This window comes from Sorex fumeus, unplaced genomic scaffold, assembly GCF_029834395.1.
Source record: "Sorex fumeus unplaced genomic scaffold, SorFum_2.1 ptg000130l, whole genome shotgun sequence".
NCBI classification, from domain to species: Eukaryota; Metazoa; Chordata; class Mammalia; order Eulipotyphla; family Soricidae; genus Sorex; species Sorex fumeus.
The window spans coordinates 6,292,091-6,312,539 of NW_026606187.1; the positions used below are offsets into that span (position 1 = coordinate 6,292,091).

The window sequence follows — 20,449 nt, forward strand, 5'->3', positions numbered from 1 at the left end:
AATGGGAAAATATTATCTTTTTTGAGCCACACCTGGCAGTGCTCAGGGGTTACTCCTGGCTCTGCACTCAGGAATTACTCCTAACGGTGTTCAGGGGACCATCTGGGATGCCCGCAATTGAACCTGGGTCAGCTGTGTGCAAGGCAAACACCCTACCCATTGTACTATCATTACAGCACCCAAATATTTAGATCTTAACTATTTTTTTTTTTTGGCTTTTGGCTTTTGTGCAGACCTGGTGATGCACAGGGGTTACTCCTGGCTCTGCACTCCAGAATTACTCTTGGCAGTGCTCGGAGGACCATATGGTACGCCGAAGAGTGAACCCAGGTTGGCGGCATGCAAGGCAAATGCCCTACCCACTATACTACCACTCCAGCCCCTAGGTCTTGACTTTCAAAAACGATTTAATACTATTACAAAATGTCAAGCAGAATATATAAATATTTATTAACATTTGAAGCTTTGTTTTTAAAAGCAAATGTGCAAATGTGAGAACTTAAAGAGAAATCAACCTAAAATCCTTTTCCTTGAAGTCCAGTGTAAATGAATACTCAGGATCAGCAGTGCCACCACTCTAAATAAACAAATCTATCTGAATGCAGATATGGGGCATTTTCAATGCCATTCAGATAGTCTCTCTAGAGTTGCGACTCCCAGGAGTACTCTAGAGGCTGCAGAGAGGCAGAACACTGTTTTTACCGCACGCTAACTTATTAGTAGCGGTACACAAATATATTGCCATCTTTTTGTCCAGCCAACAAATGAGAATCTGTGCCTGACCATTTAACGAAGGACCAATTTTGGTCAGAAACAGGTGGAAGGAGAACGGTGCAATGCCCTAAGAGCAAGTCCCAAACGGCAATTCTTCCAGAAGTTAATACGGCTGCTGCAAGACTGTCCTTCACGTCCCCTTCCAGGAACCTAATACAAAGCAGAGAAGAGACAATTCAAATCTCAGTTCAAAAAAAAAATTGTACATATGGATTTTAAGTTAGGTCCAAATCATATACCCTGCAGCAACATGAAGAACAGAAAATACCCCTAACCATGAAAGACTGTTCTTGTTGGCAACCTTCTAACTACTGGCTACAGCTGCCATGCAATCACACCTCTAGGTGCTTCCAGTGGCTTTGCCACATGCCCCAGCCCACAGAGGCCTTTGTCCCTCTGCCCACACCAAACTCAGTGAGTTAGTGTTCCTGTTAGTCCCTCTTGTTTGCTCTGTCCCCAGGGATCAGCACAGGTCTGTTAGCTTGGTACAAAGACTAGACCCATGGTCTCTCTACAGAGGATCGTCACACTCCCTCTCTACCACATTGTTTTTCTATTTTTTTTTTTTTGCATCACCTCTGGCGATGCTCAGGGGTTACTCCTGGCGGTGCTTAGGGGACCATATGGGATGCTGGGAATCGAACCCGGGTCGGCCGCGTGCAAGGCAAATGCCCTACCTGCTGTGCTATTGCTCCAGCACTATTTAAAACCTATTTTTGTTTTAAAAATTGATTGTTTTTTAGTTGAAACCCTGCAACTTATAATATTTTAATTATGGTTTCTCATGCACATAGTTACAATATTGCAAGTCCTCCCCAGTGTGCCTCCCTCCCTGTCTCACATTATCTGTTTGTATCCCTCATAATATGCATAATGTTGATATGGGGGAGGGAATATTATGAATACTGTTTTTTCCAGAGTGCTTTTCACTGTGTGGCAGAGTTTTCTCCTTATGTGGCAAGGCTCTCTCAAACCAAAAGGTGACCACCACAAAGCAGAACTCTGATTGTTTCCTTACTTCTGTAGTCAGTTTACCAGGGTCTGAATCCCAACAAAACAAGATGTGTCCCTGGGTAAGTTGTATAACCTCACCAGTAAATAGGTATGATGAGACACACGTCTACTTCATGGTGTGAGAGTTCATAAGATAACTGATGCAGACAGCTCAGCAGATTCCCTAGTGCACAGGAAATGTTTAGCCACTCCTGGTGGTGCTCGCAGAACCGTAGGGGATGCTGCAGATTGAACCGGATTGGCCACAAGCATGGCAAGCGCCTGACCTACTGTAATTATCACTCCAGCCCCCAAAATGTTATTTTTAAAATCTCTGGCTCCCTCCTAACTGTGTGTAGCCGGTTACCTAACTCATCTTCTAACACTCTATAATGTTTTCCTTTATAGTCTCTTCCAAGCATCAGCTCTCGATCATGGTGACCAATCAGCCTTTGTATCCCAAACAGTGCAACCTATCAGTATCTGATGCACTGAACAATAACCAGCAGATTTCTAACTTAAAAACGTGTGCTTCTGGGGTCGAAGCAATAGTACAGTAGGAAAGGCGTTTGTCTTGCACGCAGCCAACCTGGGTTTGATCCCTGACATCCCATATGGTTCCCCAAGCACCGTCAGGAGTAATTCTGGAGTGCAGAGCCAGGAGTAATCCCCGAGCATTGCAAGGTGTGACCCCAAAAGCCAAAAAACAAAAGCAAAACAAAGCAATACTTCTACAGACTCAACACTGACAACTTGAGATCTGAGCTGCAATCACTGAACCTTATAGTAGCCTGTCAAGGTGGCAGGCAGGGGCACTGGTGGAGGGAGGTCAACACTGGCGGTGGGATTGGAACTGAAATATTGTATGCCTTAAAAGTTAACTATTAAGGTTGGAGCAATAGCACAGAGGGCAGGGTGTTTGCCTTGCATGTGGCCAACCTGGGTTCAATTCTCAGGATCCTATATGGTCCTCCAAGCACTGCCAGGAGTAATTCCTGAGTGCAGAGCGTGGAGTAACCTCTGAACATTGTTGGGTGTGACCCAAAAAGCAAAAAAAAAAAAAAAGTTCTTCAATCAAATGAAAATTATTAACAAACAAAAAAACAGTGTCTAACAGGACTGCCATCAAATCAGCTTTGAACGTTACTAAACAACTAGGTTTCAGAAGTGATGGGATGCCAGGAATGAAACTGAGGTTGGCCTTGTGCAAGGCAAGCGCCTGCCTGTTGTAGCTTTTTGTTTGGGCTTTTGGGTCATATAGGCTGTGCTCGGGACGTACTCCAAGCCTTGCACCCAGGGACTGCTCCTGCGTGTGCTGAGGGTGTGGGGGTGAGACCATATGTGGCACCAGGAATTGGATCTGGGCTGGTTGCTTGCAAGGCAAGTGTCTTACCCACTGTACTATCTCTCTGGTCCATCACTGATGATAACTTTCTGTTTTATTTTGTTATTTTTTTTTTGGGGGGGGTGGGGAGGGGAGCAAAACAAGTCCTTTTTCTCTTTTTTTGTTTTTTTTTTTTTTTGCTTTTTGGGTCACACCCGGTGATGGTCAGGAGTTACTTCTGGCTTTGCACTCAGGAATCACTCCTGGCGGTGCTCGGGGGACCATATGGGATGCTGGGAATTGAACCCGGGTCGGCCAGGTGCAAGGCAAACGCCCCACCCACTGTGCTATTGCTCCAGCCCCAAAACAAGTCCTTTTTCATCCATAAAACAACCTGAGCAAATTTACACCAATGGAAATAAGGAAGTAGGGTATCTGGGTGCTAAGCCAGACCTACCAGACTCATGCTTCAAACTTCAACTGATCCTACCCTCTGTACTGTGATCTGCAGTGTTTCAGGCACTCAGATCTCTAGTTTTCATATCTGCCCAGAACCTTTCTAGACGTCACATTCAGTGAAGCACAGCGTTCACACTTGCCTTCCCGCCTGCCCCTGAGGAAGACAGTAGAGCATCACTCCCATACTCAGGGTCGTCTTAGGGTTAATCACAATCAGCTGAAACACAGGGCTTCCCGTGGGCTCACTCTCTTTGGCACACGGATGACTCAGAACAATAAACAGGAGCCCCTGGTTTAAGAGAAAAAAATAACAAGAAAACAATAATCAAATATCATTAACTTAGGAAACACTAGGATAATGGGGGAGGGGGGAAGTGCCTGCTACAGAGACAGGTTGAGAAGTCTGGGAAGGTAGACAGGAGGGAAACTGGGGACACTGGTGAAGGGTAGTGGGCACTGGTGAAGGGACTGCTGCTGGAACATTGTATGCCTGATACATAATCATAAATATCTTTGTAACTTGTAATTCATGGTGATTCAATTAAAAAGTATCTGTCACTGTCATTGTCCTCCTGTTCTTCATCAATTTGCTCGAGCGGGCCCAGTAACATTGTGAGACTTGTTGCTGTGTTTGGCATATCAAATACGTCATAGGCTGCTTGCCAGGTTTTGCCGTGCAGGCGAGATACTCTCAGTAGCTTGCCAGGCTCTCTGAGAAGGGCAGAGGAATCGAACTCGGGTCGGACGTGTCGGCTGCATGCAAGGCAAATGCCCTACGTGCTGTGCTATTGCTCCAGCCCTAAAAGTATCATTAACTTTATATTTTATTTTGGTTATGTGGTGCCACACCGGGCTGTGCTCTTACTCCTGACACTGTGCTCAGGGATCACTCCTGGTGGGCTTGGGGACCATATGGGGTGCAGGACATCCAAATGCACTGCAAGTACCCTACCTGCTGTACCATCTCTCCGGTCCCAGAGAGTTCAAGTACAGAGATACTTTTAGGCCAGAAAATGTGGGCACTGACACTCAAAAAGAGGTGCCACAGAGGTTGTGCGGTCCACAAAATACAAGTGCTGAGCGGTCTGCTACAGCTTCTGTTCAGATCTCACTGCTGGTAAGCAAGCAGGTGTCCCTGACTCCTAGACAATGAATGACCTTTAATCTGCTCAGATGTCAAAATTCAACTGTAAGCCAAGTCTATTAGCACTCTGGCTACCAGATCTTTCTATACACAAAATCTGATGCCTAAGAGGAAAACACATCTAGAGCTACTTTGTTTAGTTATCCTGAGGATGTCCATTCACATTGTAAGTTATTCATAGCAACATAGCTGTGAGTCAAGTCTGATAACTGGCCTGTTATTTCTCAGTACAAAATCAAAGGCAGAATTAAAAATTGCCTGTAAGTCACAAAGCAAGAAAATTCAGTGAGTAATTATAATGTGCCAATACATTCTCATCCACAGTTTCAGAACAAACACCGTTACTCAGAAATGAAAGGAAGTCAGGTGTGAGAGATGCTCTGATTATCACTGCTTACCAGGCTGTGAGTCTCGCTCAGGGGAACCAGGAGTAGACACGAGATACTCACCATCTCAGAATAGGCTCTGTGACAGACTGAGGCCTGATAGGAATCACCAATGTTCATCTTCTTCAGAAGCTGACCAGTTTTTAAATTCCTTAGATATTAAAAATAAGCTGTTAATATTAATCTTTTTCTTTTTTTAATTTATTTTTGGGTCACCCCCAGCGTTGCACTGGGGTTACTCCTGGCTCATGGACTCAGGAATTGCCTCTGGTGGTACTCGGGGGACCATATGGGATGCTGGGAATCGAACCCGGATCAGCCACATGCAAGACAAACGCCTACCTACTGTGCTATCACTCCAGCCCCAACTTTTTCACTTTTTGTGCATTCTCTTTGATCTTTATTTGACCTAATTTCCTAGCTTTTAATCCAGGCCACATTATCTGAAGGATGTATTTTCTTTTTTTTTAAAAAAAAATTGGAATTTGTTACTTTTACACTTTTTTGCGCCCTCCTAATTGTGTGGCGTAGGGTTATTTCTGAACCATTAGGATTCAATTTTTACTACTATGGATTCTCACAGGCTGTCAACATTCTTTCCACAAACCGACTTTCACATAATATTCTCTTATTCAACATAGGGGGTAAATCATAGAAAAACTATTGCCTTAGTTTTGATTAGTCACAACTATAGGTTTATTTTGCCAATAGTTAATTTTATGGTTTAGCAAATTCCTCTAGGAAAGTTTTCCATAATCTCATTTTACTTGCTACTGAAATCAAACATGTAGTTTCAATCCTTGCTTTCGTCTCATCATGGTTATGTCACATTTATTGCTCAGGACTTCCTCATGGCTCTGTGCTCAGGATCACTCCTGGCAGGGCTCCAGGGATCACATACAAGGGTGCTGGGGAGAGAACCCAGGTTGGCCACATGCAGGCCAGTGCTTTACCCGCAGCACCATCTCTCTGACGCCTATACTTCTTATTAAGCCAAACAAGATCCCAGGCGCCTCCAACCACTGCCAGGAGGAATCCCTGAGGGCAGACGCAGAAGAAACCTTGAGCATCACCAGGTGTGGCCCCAAAACCAAAGAAAGAAAAAGATAATAATGAAGCAACGCTTACCAAATCACAATGTTGTTCATTATAGTGGAACCAAGCAGAGCTTCTTGCATCCCTTGGACCTCAGCAAAAGTTAGTATAGTCTCTTCAGGGGGCATCAAAAATTGTTTTTCCTTGCTTCTGCATTTAAAATAGTGTAAGACTCAAGATGTACCAAAGTTGTTGCTAAGCCATATTATTAACCTATACAGACTGATCCATTTTTCGGGAGGGAGTGTCATACCCAGTGACGTTCAGGGGTTATTCCTGGCTCTCACACGGGAATTGCCCTGGTGGTGCTCATGGGACTATGTGGGATGCTGAGGATCGAACCTGCGTCGACTGCATGCAAGGCAAATACTTTACCCGCTGTGCTATCACTCCGGTTCCCAGACTAATCGACCAGTTTAAGAATCCTTAACTTTCTACAATAATCTTAATATTATCATCATAGTAGCAACTTGTAAAACACCTCAAATTCATCATATTCAAAATCCAACTCATTTACTTTTACTTTCTTGGGGAAGAAGGGCAGTCACAGCTGGCAGTGCTCAAGGGTTATCCTGGCATGCATGCAGAGATCATTCCCAGAGTGCTGGGAGAAACATGTCATGCTGGGTTTTGAACCAGCTTGTCCTCTGAGCTATCTCTTTTCACTTGTCTTTCTGCATGCCTATCCATTAGTCAGGTGACCAAAACCTGGACACTTTTCTGCTTCCCTTCTCCTATTTAATCACTAGGTCCAGACCATTTTTTCTCTAACCTCTCTGGGTGACCCCATATCCACAAACCCTTTCCAATTGTTACTTAAGCAAGTAACAATTCTGTCTACTGCAACAGGTCTTGAACAAAGAAGATACACAAGGTCCATGCCTTCGGTTATTAGGAAAAACAGATACTAATTATAATACAGTATGTTGAATTTCAGGTAGCCACAAGATATTTAATCAACAGGCATGTAGTTCTAGGGGTCAAAAAAGATCTCATATCTTAAAGTAGCCCATTTACTTCTCATAACAATGGTTTTGGGTCTATGAAGTTCTTGAGTTGTTTTTTATCTGTGTAATTGTGTATTGTTCCTTCAAATCTGAATGAGAGTCTGGCTGTAATGTATTCTTGGTGAGGCATTCGTTTCACTGAGCTTGTTCACTATGTCCCACCACTGTCTTCGGGCCTGGAGGGTTTCATCTAAGTCTGCTGTGAATAAACCATGAACAGCTTTGCAATGCTCTATCTCACGGCAATTCAATAAAAATAAAAAATATTAAAAAAAAGAATGGGGTCATAGAAAAATGTGCTTGCTAAATTAAAAGCAGCAATAGAAACTAAGTGTGTGAAGTAAGAGCAGGGGCTCGGACCCTGTAGTCCCTGTGATACTGGAAGAACAGATTTCAGACCCTGAAGAATAATCCATGTTTGCTAGCCCTCTCCATCCACTGAGGTCTTCCTGCCCTGTCCACTCTCGTCTCTCTAAATAGTTTCTCGATGACAAAGTTGAGGCAGACCCTGTTGCCCCAGAACACCAGACAAAATGCTGGTGATCCAACTGTCCTGGAAGCCCTGGGGTAAGATTATTGTGTTTAGTGTAGTTTTGGCCACACTTAGCGATGCTCAGGGCTACTACCAGCTGTGTGCTCAGGACTCTGCTTAGGGAACAGGGCGGTGCTGGGGATCAAATGCTGCTTCCTGCATGTGAAACCTGTGCCCCCAGCGCTTGGAGCTCCCTCCTTGCCCCCCCCCCCCCCAGGTGATTCTTTAGCTAATACTTTAAACCAACCAATGCTTCTCTTACCCTCCATCTTCTGAAAATGTCAGGATCTCCACTTGTTGGTCACAATGGGTCCCATGGCTACTGACGAGCCTTCTCTTTGTCAAGCCAAGCACAGCTTTGATATTTCCAGAACTCAGCAGTGCTTGCCTTTCACTGTGACCATCTGAGGAATAAAGTAATGCCCTAATGCAAATATAAGAAAAATAAAGAAGTCAGGAGTAAGTAAAGGGCTAAATTCAAATATTTTTATTTACCTCTTTGGGTTTTCATTTTGGCCACATCTGGCAGTGTTCCAGCAAGCAAAGGCCACTGAGCTATACCTCCAGGCCCCAAGTTCAAATTTTAAATACAGGGGCTGGAGAGAGGGCACACCAGGGAAGGCACTTACTTTGCAAGTGGCCGACCCAGGGTCAATCCCCAGCATCCCATATAGTTTCCTGGGATTACCAGGAGTGGCTCCTCAGTACAGAGTCAGGAGTAACCCCCGAGCATCTCAGCATCTCAAAACAAACTATTATTTTTTTCTTTTTGGGTCACACCTGGCTCTGCACTCAGGAATTAGTCCTGGCGGTGCTCAGGGGGCTATATGGGATGCTGGGAATCGAACCCGGGTTGGCCAAGTGCAAGGTAAACGCCCTACCTGCTGTGCTATTGTTCCAGTCCCAAACAAATTATTTTTAAAACAGAATCTCCAGCTAAGGATTAGCTGTTTGAGTGCTTTTAAACAAATTTAAATTTGGATTTTATCAAGACAAGCTTAGTTTATAGCCTGTACTCAAAAAAGAGACAAAGATAAATGAAAATAAAAAACTACTCCCTGAGAATTATATACCTGATTTCTCTGATTTCCAAATTTCCCAAAGCCACACATACAAGACTACAAAGACCAGGCACTGGAACTATTTGTAATACTGGAACCTGTATGAAACAAAGCAGCCAAAATTTATGCTGGTTAATACTGGAATCTATATAAAACCAAACTGCCAAAATTAATGTTTGGTTATTTTTATCACATTCTTTTATTTATTTATTTATTTATTTTTTGCTTCTTGGGTCACACCTGGTGATGCACAGGGGTTACTGCTGGCTCTGTACTCAGGAATTAGCCCTGGCGGTGCTCAGGGGACCATGTGGGATGCTGGGAATCGAACCTGAGTCGGACGCGTGCAAGGCAAATGCCCTACCTGCTGTGCTATTGCTCCAGTCCCTATCACATTATTTTCCGTAGTCACTACACCAAGATAATTCTCAACAGTAAAACAAACATGAGAAAGTTCAGCAAATACCCTCTTGTAACATTTTTTTGGGAGGGCTACATACAGTGGCACTTAAGGCTCACACCTGACTCTGCGCTCAGGGAGTACTCCTGGAGGTGCTTAGGCGATCAAATGGGATGCCGGGGATTGACAGCATGCAAAGCAAGTGCTCTACCTGCTGTACTACAGCTCCAGCCACAAACACTCTCTTTTATACGCTATAAATTTTAAAACGTTATATGCACAACACTATTTACTATAGTCTTTGTTTAATATACTCTACACTTCTAACCATCAGGCCATGATTAAGTCAATTCTGGCATGTGAACAAATGAACTATTATGAAGACATTTAAAATGTTTGTGCACAGAACAATGGTTCTTGTGCATGCAAAGCACAGCATTACAAGCTGTGGATAAATGAGAGGAAAGAATAAAATGTGGGCTGGAGAGATTGTAAAGCACTTTCCTTGCACACGGCTGACTAGGCTTTCATCCGCGACATTCCATATGGTCCCTGAAACCTACCTGGAGTGACCCCTGAGTAGAGTCAGGAGTTAAGTCCTGGCCATGCCCAGCCGTGTTCCTTTGAAATGTTTTTATAATAAAATACTGGGAAACAGAATAGAGGGAAGACCTTTATCACTCTGTTCTGTCCTGTTGGGTCATGACCCCAGTTTTGGCAGGCTGCCCATCTATACTACTAGGCACACAGTTACAGAGACCTCTTCCACCTCTAAGCTTCTGACTTACCTCTGTAAAGTGCCAGGAATAAACTTTTTCCCATTGCATGGTATCCAGAGGCCTCCACAAAGAAACTACATATTCACAAGCAGTTATTATACATGGCTCTTTGAGACCAGCTATTTCCCACCATAAGGCACTCACATCCACAGAGCAGGAACCTGAAGGATTCTAAACAGAATGGCAACAATTGTGTTCAAATGAAACCTGAAATCTGTCTTATAGAAAAAGAAACATAAAAAATGATGACTTTAAGAACCAGACAATTACAAGGTAGATGTAAATAAAATTTTGTGCAGGTTAAAAGAACTTTGTGGGTCTATCACGACGATCACGACCATCCTGTTATTCGTCGATTGTCTCAAGCAGGACCCAGTAATGTCTCCTTCGTCCTAGCCCTGAGATTTTTTAAAAAGTGCCATATTCAAGGCTCTTTCAGGGTGAGGAGAATGAGACCCATCATTGTTACTGGTATTTGGCATATTGGGTACGCCACAGGGAGTTTGCCAGACTCTGCCATGTGGAAAGGCTACATTCGATAGCCTGCCAGTTTGTCCAAAGTAGAAATAAGATAATGAGATGTCATAATAAGATATCGTGCGGGCGGTTCCAGGAGCTGGGATTCATAGTCTCTGAGTCTTGGCCGCTGATGGGATTACACAGCACCAGGGGGTCAGTTGGTTGTGGGTCTATGTAACTTTCAAATTGCTCATACACATTTACTTCACTACAGAATGGAATGGATTCAGATTTCATAAAAAAATGTAGTCCATATGAACTTATCCATTTGGAAATCAGACATCTTTTGTGTGTAGGGGATAGAGGGCAGGGAATAGCACAACTGGTGAGTTCAGGGCTTCTTCCTGGCTCTGTGCTCAGGGGTAACTCCTGGTGGAACTCAGGGGATCATTTGCAGTGCCAGGGACAAAACCTGGGTCAGCAGCACGCAAGGCAAGCATCCTAACCTCTCAACTATAGCTCCGGCTCAAAAATTAAACATCCTAATGACACACTCAACTGGTGAAGATGGAATAACACTGAAACTAAATACTATTTCTACAACAAACTACAAAGATTCATATCCAAACACGCAGTGCAAGGTCAAAGCTGTATTTGCAAAGGAAATGTATCACTTGGAAATACATTTACCAAAAAATAAAAACAAAACCAAAAAATAAACCCAAGAAGACAGTAAAAGAACAAAACACGCTGAAAAATAGATGGGGCCAGGGAGCTAGCTCAACAGTTAAGAATGTATGCCCTGATTTTGATGCCTGGCACCCCATGGCTCCCTGAGCACTGCAAGATGGAGTCCTGGTCACCACCCCACATCCCAGCATGGCTGGGCCCAAGTACCCAACCATCAGGTCTAGCGCTGCTGTGCAAAGTACAGCCAGGAGTGGCCCTGGGGCTCCCAAGCATTGCTGAGGGAGGTTATCCACCCGAATGGCCCCTAAAAGAGAAAAATACACAAAAAGGAATTATTGATAAAAAGAGAAAAAAACTCAATAACCATTACCACATAAATATAGTGCTTTTAGTTTTTTTTGGAAGGTCAACAGCACATGCAAATTTTTCTTTTTATTTTTTTGAGGGGTAGAGGTCATCTTGAATAGTGCTCAGGGGTCACTTCTGGCCCAGTGCTCAGGGATGTGATGCCAGGGATCAAACCAGGATCAGCAGCTTGCAAGGCAAATGCCTTCACCTCTATACTATCTCTCCAACCAAAAAATTCTTAATAGGATTAAATTAAGAATGAGAGCCAGGGGTGTGTCTCAAGGGGTAGAGGCATGCCCTGGATGTCTGAGGCCCGGGGTTGTATCCCCAGCAATGTGTACCCAAACTACACTCCCCCACTGTATATGCTCCCTGAGTACTGAAAGCAATAGCAGCAACCACAGCAGATGAAAAACAACCTGGTGAAACTCTTCTCAATTTTAAAATTACATTTTTAACACGTAAGACACATTTGAAGAAAACAGTCTTCTGACCTTCAACTTTGAAACCAACTGTAGGCTGCCTGGATTTAAGTTATCACAAGGAGGAAGGTCTGCAGGGTCAGTCTGTGAAAACAAAAATTAGGTCATCAATCTCTAGCTGATGCCTGCCATCACTCAACAGAACGTCTACTTGTATGCTGGGTTTCCCCTGATAACAGCAGCAAAGCTCCAAATGCAGCTGTTTCACTAAAGACAAAAATTGTAGGACCCCCGCCCACACACACACTAAAAAAAAAAAAAGTTTCAAAGTTCAATTACCCAGAAAGAACTTAATGTTTACAGAGACATTATAAAAAAAAAGTCAAAACATTCTTTGGTATATATATATATATATATATCTTGGATAGACAAGCTGTCCAAACTATAGTATTTCATCTCTCCAGAGAAAATTCCACAATGAAAGAGGCTAGAGGCTACCTGTTCAGTGGCATGTTCCAGGCACAGATCTTTTAGTGGATTTTCTTCGCAAGCAGCTAACATGGTAGGCAGAGGTGTAGCTTGAGAGCCTGGACCACAGGCAGGCTGTCCTTTCCTACCTGACCCGTCGAGGATGCCATCACATTTCGGTGAGCTGGTCAGCCTGTTATGTTTACCACAAGGGCTGCTTGTGGCTTTTGTGTGAGAGAGACAAGGTGTACAGCTCATCTGTGGAATAGTCTCTGCAGGCATTTTCTCAGAGTGTGCTTGGGAGAGCAGAGCTGGGGTTGTGCCCAAGATGGGAAAAGTGGGTGAACACAGGCTTGTTGGTCTGTCATCATCCGGTACAACAGTATTTACGGGGGTGAAAAGTAAAATCGACGAGGAGAGGTCCTTCAGAGGCTGTTTTCTCAACGATGACGTTTTAAGATGCGCATTTCTTGGTGGACTAAGTACCTCCTCCAAGTCCTCCATTTCTTTATCTACCTGTTTAGGAGTCTGTTCCTCCAAAACCACCCAATTTTCCTCTTTAAGCTCAAGCTGTTCTTCTTGATACTTTGATTCAAAAGGTTCAACTGGCTTTTCTGAGCAAGATTTCAGTTTTTCAAGTTTAAGGAGCCCAAAATCTTCATCAGGTAACTGAAAGTCTGTGACATTGAGGAAGGATGACAGATGCTTTAAAATTCGCTTTTCGTCCTTAAGAAATGGAGCACTGAAAGTATCATTATCCAAAGCTAAGTGTGCACTGCTAAAAGAAATACAATCTTCTTTTTGACCACAAACTTCTTTGCCTAAAACAGAAAGCATGAACAATATCCAATGAAAGAGACATTCGCATCCAACAGTGACCATCTAGACTCCAATATGATACAAAATACTCATTGTTTTTCTCATTCACGATTCTAAATTTCAAGCATCAGCTATAGGGTGGTGGTAAGCAGTTCTCCTTTCATAGCATCAAAAATAGTAAAGAGCTGACAGCATTAGCTGGGACAAATCCAGGGTCTAAATCCCAGCTCTGCCTCTGATTTGCTGTTATGTTGGGTTGGTCAACTGTTCTTCCCTGTTTCTTCATGAGGAAACTGGACTAAGATTCTCCATAAAGCCCTTCCTCCTCTAAAATGGTAACTGGAGGTTCTGGTGTCGCCCAGTGGTCACATGTGTGAGGTCTTGTGTTTATTTCCAGGCATTACTGTATACCCTTGGATGTGATCCCTGGCACCACAACAAAGTGTGCGAACCTGACACAGCAACTAGAACAAACCCCTCTTCCTACATTAAAATGACATCAATGCTAAGATTCCAACAATCCTTAGGAGGACTACCTACAAAATGGCTCTTCGAGCTGAAAAAGATCGCGAATACTCAATTATGTCAAGTGCATGACATCTCTTCCCAGCAAGCCTCAACTACAGAATGATCCATGTTAGCACATATGCAAGACCCACACCAAAGAGAGTGCCAGCCCATGATCCAGAGACTCATACATAAATAAATCTCGAAAGAGATCAACAAGCTGCAGAGATGATTCCGGACACCAAAGTCACAATCCAGTTAAAACTTTTAACTCCAGCTGTATCACCCCATTCAAAATTTTAGAATTCCTAGAGTGGCCATGCAACATCTCCGACTCTACACCACTAATCCACCAGGAGTAGCACACATTGGATGGGATGTAAAGTAGAAGACAACAGATCTCCAGGAAGAGAATATTAACACGCAAGGCTTAGCCTGTGACATGTGAATAATCTCTTATACAAGGGCTTAATGGCTTCAGGATGAGATACAACAATCCCCACATACTTTCTTCTAAGGAAATCTTTTCTGGTCATTTTTATCATATTATTTATAACAATCAATATCAAATAAATAATTTAGGGCCACTACTGAGACAGATCTGGGTGGTGGTTGAGAAACTGGAAATGTGGTGTGAAGGTCTAATGGTGGTAGGTCTGGTGTTGGAACATTCAATGTCATAAAATCATTGTGAACTTTATAAAAATGAAATGAAATAAAAAAAAAAGCCAGCCTTGGTGAGCAGATGGCCTAGTGTATAAGGTAAAAGTAAAGGCCCTCCCGTTGTTCGTCGATTTGCTCGAGCGGGCCCAGTAACGTCTCCATTGGAGACTTTGTTGTTACTGTGTCTGGCATATTGAATACGTCACGGGGAGCTTGCCAGGCTCTGCCGTGCGGGCGAGATACTCTCGGTAGCTTGCTGGGCTCTCTGAGAGGGGTGGAGGAATCGAACTCGGGTCGGCCATGTTGGCTGCGGGCAAGGCAAACGCCCTACTGCTGTGCTATCGCTTGGTGAGCAGGTGGCCTAGTGTATAACCCTGGTTATTACAATAGTATCAACAATAATGGAGGGAAAGGGTGTGTATTTGGGTGGGTGGGTGGATGGATGTATGGGGAGGTGTAAACAGAGACTCTTTCTCACCTAAGATTGGTGTGATGACTCAGTGAATTGGGATATTGCCAGGCAGAGCAATAATTATCATCATCAATATTTTCATTTGTTTTGGGCCCATACCCAGCTGTGCTCAGGGTTTACCTAGATCTGTCTCAGGGGTCACTCCTGGCAGGCCAAGCACATGTGGTAGCAGGGATTGAACCTGGCTGATTGAACGATGTGCAAAGGAAGCACCCTACCCGCTGTAAACTATCTCTCCAGCCCCTCAACGTCTTTCGAATTACCTGTAACTCTCCTTACCATGAACAATTGTGTTTTGAGTCTTTTCTTCATGCACAACTTGTCCCTTGGACCTAGCAGCAGCTGATGTGCCAGAAGTTGGCAAAAGCAGTTCATGATGATCTAAAACGGAGGAGATGCTTGACTTTCTTTTTCCGCTCTGTCTCCCACCAAATGGCTGGGAAACCAGCTTCCTTAAAAAGTCATCTTTAGCGCTCTCCGGGGGAGACCTGACTTCAGTCCATGAGAGTTTTTGAGGTCCTCTTGAAGCTGGTTGCCCTGTGCCTAGGTTAGATGTTCTAGTTTCACTCTGGCCAGTTTCTTCGTTGGAATGACTTACAGTTTTAGTTGTCTCCTTTTTATTTCTCAAAATTTTCTTCCTGATACCCAAATGATTTTGAATTACAGACTCGAGGGCTACTTTCCTCTGGGAATCTGACATGTGCCGTGTTGTTCTAACATAATATTCAGCAGGAAATAGAAGTCCTTCGATCATTGTGCAAGAATGTGCTTGATTTTCTGAAGAAACAGGAGCAGTTCCTTCAGGGATGACACTTTTAGACTGACTTCCAATCACCTGTTTCTGAAGACTCTCATTTCCACCCTTTCGAACATTATCGGGAGAATCTACAAGTGTTTCTGTGTGATGATGTTCATTTAGGCTTTGGTTTCTGTGTGCCAGTAAGTTACCATCTGGGTGCTCATTTACAGAAGGAAAGTTGTCTGGCTCTACGTTAAGACCTCTGGGCGGCTGGTCCCTTGAACTTCCACCTTTATTTTCCTCTGAGATATCTTTGAAGATAGTCAGGTTTTTGTCTTGTGCCTCTGAGTTTATAGGGCAAATGTTTTTTACACTGTGAGCAGTGAGTTCACAGTTTCCTTTTTGTGGCTTATGTGCAAGGTGCTTGCGATCACCACTACCTTCTAAGAGAGTATGCAAAGGAAGCGGAGTCACCCTGGGGGAAGGATTTCCTCTTAAGAGCACATCTCTTTGTGGTTTGGCAATTGGTGAAATTAATACATTCTCTCCATCGGCTTCTGTGGGTGCTGCTGGAGAATCCGGGTTGTCAGACTTAGTTGAAAGGTACGTTTTTATTTCAGTTGTGGGGGTCCTAGGATTGTCTCTATCAATTTCTTCTCCTTTCTTTCGTCTTCTTCCAGAGAGAACAAGGAACTCAGCACCAAAGACAGAGTCTACCTCCTGTGAAGTCAAAGTTCTCTTCTGCTGCTTTCTTCTCCCTGACAGCCTACCCACCTGTTTCTCACCATCAGGGACATTGTCCCTGTGGGAAAAATGTTCTTGGCTCACAGCTGTTTTTTCTAGATAAAATTCTTCCAAAGGGTCACTGTCAGGGCTAAAGGACACAGGCTCAATGTCAAGAGTGACAGGTGTCTTTTCTCCAGTTTCTTCATCGAGAAGGGTACTGATTTGTAATGGATCACAAGGAGACACTTTAATTTTAGATTCTGAAGAGGAAAAAATACATATTATTATCTAAATGAAAGAAAAAATTTTCATCTTAAATATCTTATATAAATACTATCACTGTCATTTTTGTTTTTTGGGTCACGCCTGGCTGTGCTCTGAGTTTACTCCTGGCTTTGTGCTGAGAGGGGCTAACCAACAACCATATATAGTGCAGCAGATCAAATCAGGCTGGCGTTGTGCAATATACAGATCCTTGTTCATATTTCTATTTAAAGGTACTTCACTGGTCAGTGCTCGAGGAACATGTGGTGCTAAGGGCCTTGAGCATGGAAGGCACTTGAGTCACATTCCCTGCCTCTGAACACAAACAATTTGATACCTCTATATAATGGAATACTACTCAGCTGCAAAGAAGGAACGAAGTGCTAATGCACGCTTGAATATATGCACAGAGGAACAATTGCTGAAAACATTGTGCTAGGTGAGAAGCCAGACACAAAGGGCCACATACTGTATGCGTCATTCACATGTCACATTCAGATTAGATAAATACAAAAAGGAAAAGGAGACCAGTGGTTCCCAAGGGTTAGGATACAGGGTTTCTGTGTGGAATATTTCTGGAATTCGATAATAATGATCATTGCATAATCTTGTGAAATGTACAAAGAGCTATAGAACTGTATAAGTGAAAGAGCCTATTACAAGTCCTTACCTCTGAATATAAGAAAAAGAGTCAAAGTCCCTGGAAAATAAATAATAAAGCAAGCAGAAGTGAATGGGCTAGTTTTACCTGAGTGGTTTAACTGTGAAGAAATTTCCTGCCGGAATGAGCTATCATGTTCTCCCGCTGTCTTCTTACCAGAATTCCTAAGTTTCTCAGCTCTTTGGGCACGCTAGAGAAAACAAAAGCATCTTAAGGGATGAATGTCAAGAGAAATTTTTTTTTTTTTTGCTTTTTGGGTCACACCCAGCGATGCACAGGGGTTACTCCTGGCTTTGCACTCAGGAATTACTCCTGGCAGTGTTCGGGAGACCATATGGGATAGTGGAAATCGAACCCGGGTCGGCCACGTGCAAGGCAAATGCCCTCCCTGCTGTGCTATCGCGCAAGCCCTGTGCTTTTATTTCAGTTTGGGCCCACACTCAGCGTTTAGGGTTGACTCCTGGCTCTGTGCTCAGGGAATCACTCCTGGCGGATGATCAAACCATGGGGATGCAGATCAAACCCAGGCTGGCTGTGTGCAAGAACCCCACGGACTGGTATTATTATTATTATTATTTTTTAATCTTTTGCTTTTTGGGTCACACCCAGAAGTGCACAGGGGATCCTCCTGGCTCTGCACTCAGGAATCACTCCTGGTGGTGCTCAGGGGACCATATGGGATGCTGGGAATCGAACCCGGGTCGGCCGCGTGCAAGGCAAATGCCCTACCCACTGTACTATCGCTCCAGAAATTTTTACTTTTCTGTTTTCTTTTCATGAACAATAGTTTTGAGTTACGTAGTCTGTATACCTCAATTTACAAGAGTAAGACATGCTTACCTGCAAGCGGGCCAATGTCTTGCTGTATTCTCTCTTCAAGAATGCTAATTTTTCCTTCAACTGGAAGAAAAACAGTGAACAGTACTGAGTAGGGGTGCAGGAGTCAAAGAGGACACAATGCCTTTCAGGCTCAATTGCACAGTGCTCATCAGGTACCTTGGACAGAGACTGTGGAGGCAGGTGCAATAGCCCCGGCCGGCTACTTTGGATTCCTACAGAGAACTCAGTCCTCTAATATCTCAGCTCCTCCGCATAAACAGTTCCCGCCATCTGGAGCATGTCTTCCCAACTCCTTTCACTGATTCACACTGACTCCTCAAACCTCAGCTCAAATTCTATTTTCTGTGGTAGATTCTTAGGTCCTTCTTCGAAGTCAAGTTTACACAAGTCATCTCTTGTTACTTTTTATTTTTTTCCTTTTTAGTTTTGGGGTCACACCTGTTGGTGCTCAGGGGTTACGCCTGGCTCTGCACTCAGGGATCACTCTTGGCAGTGCTTGGGGAATACATGGTGCTCCACAGATTGAACCCAGGTCAAGGCATACAAGACCAGCAACCTGTCCACTCGCTGTACTATTGCTCTGGCCCTGCCAGTGCTTTAATCAGAGTACTCATCACACTGCTTCCCTTCTCCTCCCTTCCCCTCGGGCATCTTTGAAGTGGGAGCGGTCATTCTCAAGACTCACTTTCACCAATAAATCTCCCACTAGGGGGCTGGAGCCATAGCACAGCGGGTAGGGCCTTTGCCTTGCACGTGGCTGACCCGGGTTTGATTCCCAGCATCCCATATGGTCCCCCGAGCACCGTCAGGAGTAGTTCTTGGGTGCATGAGCCAGGAGTAAACCCTGTGCATAGCCGGGTGTGACCTAAGAAGAAAAAAAAACCCCAAATCTACTGTCAGCCAGGCACCCAGGGAGTATCCCTAGCACCCTGAGCAGTAGCCAAGCCCCAGGAGCAGTTGGCAATGGTTTCAGAAGCAAGAGCCTCTATGCGGCCACGCTTATGGGAAAGTAAAGGCCCTCCCGTTGATCGTCGATTTGCTCTAGGGGGCCCAGTAACGTCTCCATTGGAGACTTTGTTGTTACTGTTTCTGGCATATCGAATGCTCTCGGTAGCTTGCCGGGCTCTCCGAGAGGGGCGGAGGAATCGAACCTGGGTTGGCCATGTTGGCCGCTTGTAAGGCGAATGCCCTACCGCTGTGCTATCGCTCCAGCCCTATGGGAAGGCAAAGGGTGCAGTAATACACAAGAAAACATGAAACCGACGAGCTCTTTCCAGCAGAGAACCAGAGTCTGAGAATCAGGATGACGTGAGCGCCTGACCTTGGGAAGGGGCTTCTTTACAGATGGGGTGGGGAGGACGGGGCACTGCCAGGCATGACACAAACTCAAATCTTCACGCATAAGGAGCTGGCTCGGAGAAGACGGGAGGAAAAGCGATCTGACCCCTGCTACCATGCATCTGATTCCTACTGAGCAATTTTCCTGCCCACTCGAAAACCACTTTCCTTGCCTTCTCCTCCCGCCCGCTGCTACTGGACAGGTGGGCCACGGGCTTGGGCTTGGGTAACGGGAAGGACTAACAGTTCGTCTGGAGGGGCCAGTGCCTCGACAGGCTCTCGTGATGGAAACGATCTAGAACAGCGCCCGGGGGGCAGTGCGACCCCCGGGCACGAGTGGTCCAAGGGCGGGCGCGAGCACAGGCGTGGATCGGGGCGGTGGGCGCCGCCGGCTGCCGCGCCGTCCAGTCCAAGCCGACTCTGGATTCGCCCCGAGTCCGCCGGCAGAGCGGCACCGGCCAGCCAGGAGGTGCTCCAGGCCGCTGCAGAATAGTCTGGAATAGTCTAGACCGGCGCGGGCGGGCAAGACGGGAGCCGCGAGACCATCCAGATCGTTCCATCACTGTCCTTCCCAAACAACGCAAGCCAGCTCGGGGGAGGGGGGCCGGGGGCCAGGACCCGCCGCGAGGAGCGACGACAGGTCGCGGCCTGCGGAAACGTCCCTCGGGGGCGCGGGTGGACGAGCCCGGGTGCACGGAGGGGCGTGGGCGTGGCGAGCGCGACTCGGGGGGCTGCTCGGGCTCCTCGTCGCCGCGCGCACGGGTCCGAGGTCACCGCCTCCTCGGGGCGGCCGGGACCCCGCGGCCTCGCCCTCCCCGCACTCGCACCCCGGCCCACACCTTTTCCTTCTCCGCACAGCTGAGGGGCCTCCCGGAAAGCTCTTCCATGGGGCCGGCGGCCGGCCGAAAGAGCAGCCGTGGCCAGCCCCGGGGCGGCGGACGCGAGGAGGCCCCGGCCCGGCCCCCGAGGCTCCAGGAGGCGCCCGGGGAGACGCGAGCCCAGGGCCGCCCTCAGCGCGCGGGTCTGGCCCACGCGGGCCCCACGGCGCCGCGCACTTCCGGCTTGTCGGGGCTCGGCCG

At 45.6% G+C, this 20,449-nt stretch overlaps 1 protein-coding gene across 1 annotated transcript; it reads right to left on the reverse strand.

Moving 5' to 3' along the window:
• Positions 1-426: 426 nt before the first annotated feature.
• Positions 427-20,412, reverse strand: PALB2 (partner and localizer of BRCA2). The gene is made up of 13 exons (XM_056138918.1): positions 20,210-20,412; positions 18,033-18,092; positions 17,280-17,382; positions 15,082-16,527; positions 12,372-13,162; positions 11,946-12,017; positions 9,964-10,125; positions 8,788-8,873; positions 7,977-8,138; positions 6,209-6,325; positions 5,144-5,231; positions 3,691-3,839; positions 427-924 (listed from the first exon to the last, which is right to left on the reverse strand). The coding sequence occupies exons 1-13, from the start codon at positions 20,255-20,257 to the stop codon at positions 717-719; spliced, it is 3,492 nt and encodes a 1,163-aa protein (XP_055994893.1). The 5' UTR covers positions 20,258-20,412; the 3' UTR covers positions 427-716.
• Between the last annotated feature and the right edge of the window lie 37 nt (positions 20,413-20,449).